The 6,621-nt window shown below is 50.6% G+C and overlaps 1 protein-coding gene across 1 annotated transcript; it reads left to right on the forward strand.

Moving 5' to 3' along the window:
* The first annotated feature begins 664 nt into the window (after positions 1 to 664).
* Positions 665 to 6,383, forward strand: LOC122204081. Its single transcript, XM_042911266.1, has 2 exons — positions 665 to 736; positions 3,472 to 6,383. Exon 2 carries the CDS (start codon positions 5,278 to 5,280, stop codon positions 6,238 to 6,240), a length of 963 nt encoding a protein of 320 aa, XP_042767200.1. The 5' UTR covers positions 665 to 736; positions 3,472 to 5,277; the 3' UTR covers positions 6,241 to 6,383.
* Positions 6,384 to 6,621: the final 238 nt, after the last annotated feature.

Genomic DNA, 6,621 nt, shown 5'->3' on the forward strand with positions numbered 1-6,621 from the left:
TCTCTGCCCCTCCCCCGTTCATGCTCTGTCTCTCTCTGTCCCAAAAATAAATAAAAAAACGTTGAAAAAAAAAAATTAAAAAAAAAAAAAAAAAAAGAAATAATACAAGACCCCCATGAAAACCCCACAGCCTTCCTTAGCCGGCTCACAGAGGCACTTACCCAATATACCAGACTAGACCCTGCCACCCCCGCCGGGGCCACGGTATCAGCCACCTATTTTATTTCCCAATCATCCCCTGATATTCGAAGAAAACTAAAAAGGGCCGAAGACGGCCTTCAAACCCCTATGGCTGACCTGGTAAAGACGGCTTTTAAAGTTTTTAATGGCCAAGAGGAAGCTCAAGAACAACAGTGACAGGCCGTCTCCAACAAAAGGTACAATTACAAACCCAAGCCTTGGTAGCTGCCCTGAGGCCAGCCGCAGTAAAGCCCTCTGGACCACGGCCCCCTCCGGGGCCTTGTTTTAAATGTGGCCAAGAAGGCCATTGGTCTCGACAGTGTCCCCATCCCAAAAAGCCTACCAGTCCATGCCCATTGTGCCAACAAATGGGCCACTGGAAATCCGGTCGTCCTAACCCAAGGGACGACAGACTCGCAATGCCTCCACGTGACGAGGCTTCACCCGGATTGGACTCTGCCTTCCAACTGCTGGAGATGGAGGACGACAACTGACGAGGCCCAGACTCTAACTCCGGTGACCCACGCGGAGCCCAGGGTAAAACTCCAGGTAGCGGGTAAGTCCATCTCCTTTCTCTTGGGCACGGGGGCTACCTATTCCGTCCGGCCGAGCTATTCCGGCCCCACCACACCATCCTCTGTTTCATTCATGGGCATAAATGGCACCCCCTCCATTCCCCCATGCACACCGGTACTCACCTGCTGCCTGGATGGCCTCCACTTCTCCCACTCCTTCCTAGTCATCCCCTCCTGCCCCATCCCCCTGTTGGGCCGAGACATCCTCGGTAAATTAGGAGCCTCTATACATTTACCAGCTATTTGCTCCTCTCCCTCCCCCACTCATCTCCTACTGGCTGTTATCACGGACGACACAGACCACAGCCTTAACCCACACCCAGACCTCCCAATAGACCCAATCCTATGGGATACATCCACCCCAACAATCGCCACCCATCACCAACCTGTCCTCATTAGACTCAAAAATCCATCACAAATCCCGTCTAGACCCCAATACTCAATCTCCCACACCCACCGACTAGGCCTGAAGCCCATCATCGATCGCCTACTCAAGGAGGGCCTCCTAATCCCATGTCATTCCCCCTGCAACACCCCAATCTTGCCTGTAAAAAAGCCAAATGGCTCATATAGACTAGTTCAAGACCTCCGAATAAGCAATGAAGCTGTAATTCCCATCCATCCAGTAGTGCCCAACCCATATACCCTCCTCTCCCAAATCCCCCCATCCACGACCCATTTTACAATGCTTGATCTCAAAGATGCCTTTTTCACCATTCCCTTACATCCTGAATCCCAATTCCTCTTCGCCTTCACATGGCAAGATCCAGTCACTTCTCTGGCCTGCCATCTCACATGGACGGTACTTCCCCAAGGATTTCATGATAGTCCCCATCTCTTTGGGCAGGCCTTGGCCAAGGATGTCCTCAAAGCCCCACTCTCCAGTCACTGTACTCTACTATAGTACGTAGATGACCTTCTATTATGTGGAACCTCTTTCGACCACACCAAACAAGATACAGTCCAAATCCTAAATTTCCTGGCTAACCTGGGGTATCGAGTCTCCCCACACAAAGCCCAAATCTGTACTCATGCAGTCACATTCCTGGGAGTCTCACTCACACCTACTACCAAGGCCCTAACCCAAGATGGCCTCCAAGCCCTCCAGACCCTGTCCCCACCTACCAATGCAGATGAAATCCTCTCCTTCCTGGGTCTAGTAGGCTTCTTCTGACACTGGATCCCTAACTTTGCTGTACACGCAGCTCCCCTATACAAAGCAGCCAAAGAAACCCCCCAAGGCCCACTCTCCAGCCCGGGATCAGTCGCAAGGGCCTTCCAACGGCTGGTCACATCTCTAGTCACTCAACCGGTCCTTTCCCTCCCTAATATTTCAAAGCCTTAACTCTTATATACAGATGAGAGGGCTGGAATTGCAACAGGGCTCCTAACCCAACCGTGTGGCCCTAAGTTACAAGCTGTCGTCTACCTTTCTAAACAACTGGACCCTACCATCAGGGGGTGGCAACCCTGCCTCAGAGCACTTGCAGCAGCAGCCACTCTAACCCAAGACACACTCAAACTCACCCTACACTGCCCCCTAATGGTACTTTCATCACACCGTCTATCAGATCTCCTTACACATAAGGCCCTGGCACACCTCTCCCCATCACGCGTACAATTGTTCCATCTGCTCTTTATTGAAAATCCTGAAATATCTCTCCAACTCTCCCCCAGACTCAATCCTGCCACGCTACTTCCACAAATCAACCCCAAAGACACTTCACAGCCACCCTTCCACTCCTGCACTGAACTTATAGATATTCTCTCCAAACCTCCATCTAACTTAAAGGACCTTCCCCTCACTTCCCCTGATCTCACTCTATTTGTAGATGGCAGCTCACTAGTTGACTGCAAGGGCCACCGACGAGCAGCGTACGCTGTAGTTACATTAAACCAAACTCTAGAGACCCAGACACTACCCACAGGAACCACATCCCAGAAGGCTGAACTCACAGCCCTCATTAGGGCTCCCCAATTGTCCAGAAACAAAAGGGTCACAATATACACAGACTCAAAATACGCTTTCCTTATTGCACACACCCACTCCCACTTATGGGAAGAAAGAGGATTCCTCACAACGAAGGGTACCCCCATCATCAACGGGCCACTCATGGCGAAACCCCTTGAGGCCCTCAAACTCCCACAGGAAGTGGCCATTGTCCACTGCAAGGGCCATCAGAGATAGCTATAGAGATAGCTATAGAGATAACCACAGAGATAGCTATAGGAATTCACAAGGCAGACAACACTGCCAGACAAACAGCTCTCTCTCTCGACCCAGTTCCTATGGGCATCCTCACCGAAGATACAACTCCCGATTATACTCCAGATGAACAAAAACAATACATGGCCCATCCCGATGCCTACACCAACGCAGGCTGGATCATGCTGGGCCCCCGACTGGCCCTCCCAAATAGTCTAGTCCCTTCCCTACTAACAAAAATCCACAAAACCCTACACATTGGGCCGGAGGCCACCTTCCGCTTCCTTGAGCCCATTATGTACCACCCTCACCTACGACAGCTGATGGCCAAAACACACGAACAATGCACCACATGCGCTGCAGTCAGTCCCCAAGGGAGAATGAGGCGCCCAGGTCCCACTCATCAGATGCGGGGCCATCTCCCGGGGGAAGACTGGCAACTAGATTTCACTCACATGCCAAAACACAAAAAATTATGGTATCTCTTTACTATAATTGACACCTTTACAGGGTGGATAGAAGCCTTCCGCACCTCATCTGAAGGGGCCTCCACAGTGGCTGAGATCCCACTCAAGGATATCATTCCCCGCTTTGGTCTACCGAGAAGGATACAGTCTGACAACGGGCCCGCTTTCATCTCAGCAGTCACCCAACAGGTCTCCAAAGCTTTGGGTATTACTTGGAAACTCCACATACCACACCACCCCCAGTCCTCGGGTAAGGTTGAAAGGGTCAATGGCCTCATAAAAGACCATCTCACTAAACTCCCCATAGAGACTCGGCTCTCTTGGCCTCAACTCCTGCCTATAGCACTCACCTAACTCCGAGCCACTCCCCGAGGACCCACAGGCTTCAGCCCATTTGAACTCCTATACGGGAGACCCTTTCTGTTACCCCAACCCCTACCAAAAGATCCTCCTCCTTTGGCTGCCTATCTCCCTTACCTCAGCCTGCTCCGACACCTGATTCGCCAGTACGCTGACCTCACTCTACCAGCTCCCATCGATCTCTCCTCTCCCTCACTACCTGTAAACCCAGGAGACTCAGTGCTCCTTCGAGTAAGACAAAAACCAACCCTTGCCCCCCCTGGCGGGAGGGTCCCTACACAGTCATACTCACAACCCCCACGGCTGCTAAATTATTGGGCCACACCCCATGGGTTCACACCTCCGACCTCAAACGGGCCCCCCCCTTTACCCCCTGTACCAGAAGAGTCGTGGACCTCCCAACCAACCGGCCCCCTCACCCTCTAACCCGACAGGCCCCTTCATGACGGACCCTTCCCCTCGGTTTTCCACCTTCGCACTCACAATATTACACGAGCTACAACTCTCCCACTCATCCGACCCCATCACCCTCCCCTTATTTCTCTCGTGGGTCTCCGACTGTTGGCTTCAGGGAACTCTCCAATTTCTCCCCGTCGAAATCTCCTTCTTTACCTTTTTACTAACCATACTTATATATCATGATGATACTTCCCTTGTTACTCCTTGTTCATATCATCCCCCTTATGCCCTCACAACCCTCCTATAGGTGGGTTTTTTTACCTATCCAAAACTTTTAATGGACACACCTCTATCATATCCTCTACCCCTTGCCCCATTGTTGGGTGCCTAAATCAAGTCACCTTTAAATTCCCCTCTTTCAACACCCTCCAAGCCTCTACGCGGATTACTCCCACCATTTGCTTTTTATATGACCGAACCGACAAAATATGCTCCCAAACCTCCCCCAACCAATATGGAGGATGCCCCTATCACTATTGTAACATACACTGGCTCAATCTACACTGCTTCACAGGACCAAGGACAGTCCGCTTCTGCTTACAAAATGGTAACTTTACCCTTACTGTCCCTGATCCATGGGATACCCGCTGGCAAATCGGAATAAAGGGCAAACTGTATCAGAACTGCCATTTCTCTAACCCCATCTCCTCTTTAACCATCTATCGAACCTATGAGCCCTCTATGTCTCCTTCCCTCTCCAACCTTAAAGATCTTACCCAAGTAATCACGGACCAAGAAGACCAGCTCAACACACAACTACAGACCCCCCCTGCACAACATCCCTTCTCATGGCTTACATTAATCAGACAAGGAGTGATCCTGCTTAACCACTCAGGCTTAACCAACCTGTCACACTGCTTTCTTTGTGCATCCCTTCAGCGGGATCCAGTAATAGCCGTCCCATTACCCACCCCCTTTCCCAACACCACTAACTCCATCAACCACCCCAGAAGTCAAATCTCTCTACAGATTCCCATCCTCACTGAGACCCCTCAAAGCAACACGTCTCACCCCATATGCTACTTCTCTCATGCCTCCCCAACTTGCCCCTCCCCCCTGCCTATGCCTAGCCACCACCCTCCCCCAGGGGGATTCTATTGGTGTAATGGCACAGCTTATAAACAAATGCCCCAAAATGCTTTTATCTGTCTCCCAGTCACCATATCCCCCAACTCACCCTATACGGACAGGAAGAACTCCATCAACTCCTCGAATTCCGTCTCCAAAAACGAGCCGTTTTCCTCCCACTAATGGTCGGACTACCCCTAGCCACGTCCCTATTGGCCGTCGGGGTTGGGACCGGCTCTCTTGCACACTCCATTACCTCCTCCAGGGACCCGTCAGGCTCCAAATCGCAATAGAAGCCTCAGCAACCTCCCTATCTGCCTTACAACGGAAGATCAACTCCCTATCACAGGTCACTCTACAAAACCGACGAGCCCTAGATCTCCTAACAGCAGAAAAAGGGGGAACATGCCTGTTCCTGAGGGAAGAATGTTGCTACTACCTCAATGAATCAGGCTTAGTTGAAACCAATATAGAACACCTAAAGGAAATCCAAAAAACTCTATCTACCCGCCCAGGATCCTCAGACCCTCTAACCTGGTGGCAATCACCCCTGTTAACTTGGCTCCTCCCCATAGTCACCCCACTAGTTGCTATCTGTATAATATGTTCTTACCTTGTTTTCTCCGTTTCGTACGGAAACGAATTCATGAAGTTTCCCAGGTCGCATTTCATCAGATGGTGGTCCGTCCCTATTCCCGCATTCCAACCTCAGACCCCACATACTATGGCATCGCCCTTACACCACAGGAAGCAGCCAGATCAGATCCGTCGCCCATTATCACCAATAAGAGGTTGGAATGTTAGGATGTCCCTAGAAGGGGATGGCCCTCTCGCCAGCGCGCCGGAACAAACTGAAGGTAAACCAATCATCGAGCGCCAGCACAATCCAAGGGAAAGCCCGGAGCGGCCCTCCAGAACGAACTGAAGGTCAACCAATTACCGAGCGACAGCACAACATGGCACGAGAGAAAGACCCACCCGAGCCTAAACCCGGAACTGCTACAGCTTAAAAACCCTATCCCACCATACCCGGGCGCAATTTTCCTGACTCCCTCCTTGAGTCACGGAACCTCGCCCGGAACCTTAGTTCCCAATAAAGCCTTAAACTGCAAAAATTCTTTTTGACTCTAACTCCTATCTTCACCCCGCACAACGCCTGACACTAACAAATTTTACCTGAATATAATAGAACAAAGGAACTGCAGTGAACCCTTAAAGAATTGTTAGCTTTTCTATAAATATGTCCTTGTCTCAACATACATTGTTTTAGAAAATTGTTCTCTGGAATTCAGAAAAGTAATGATGC

Source organism: Panthera leo, chromosome D3 (assembly GCF_018350215.1).
Source record: "Panthera leo isolate Ple1 chromosome D3, P.leo_Ple1_pat1.1, whole genome shotgun sequence".
In the NCBI taxonomy this organism is placed as follows: domain Eukaryota; kingdom Metazoa; phylum Chordata; class Mammalia; order Carnivora; family Felidae; genus Panthera; species Panthera leo.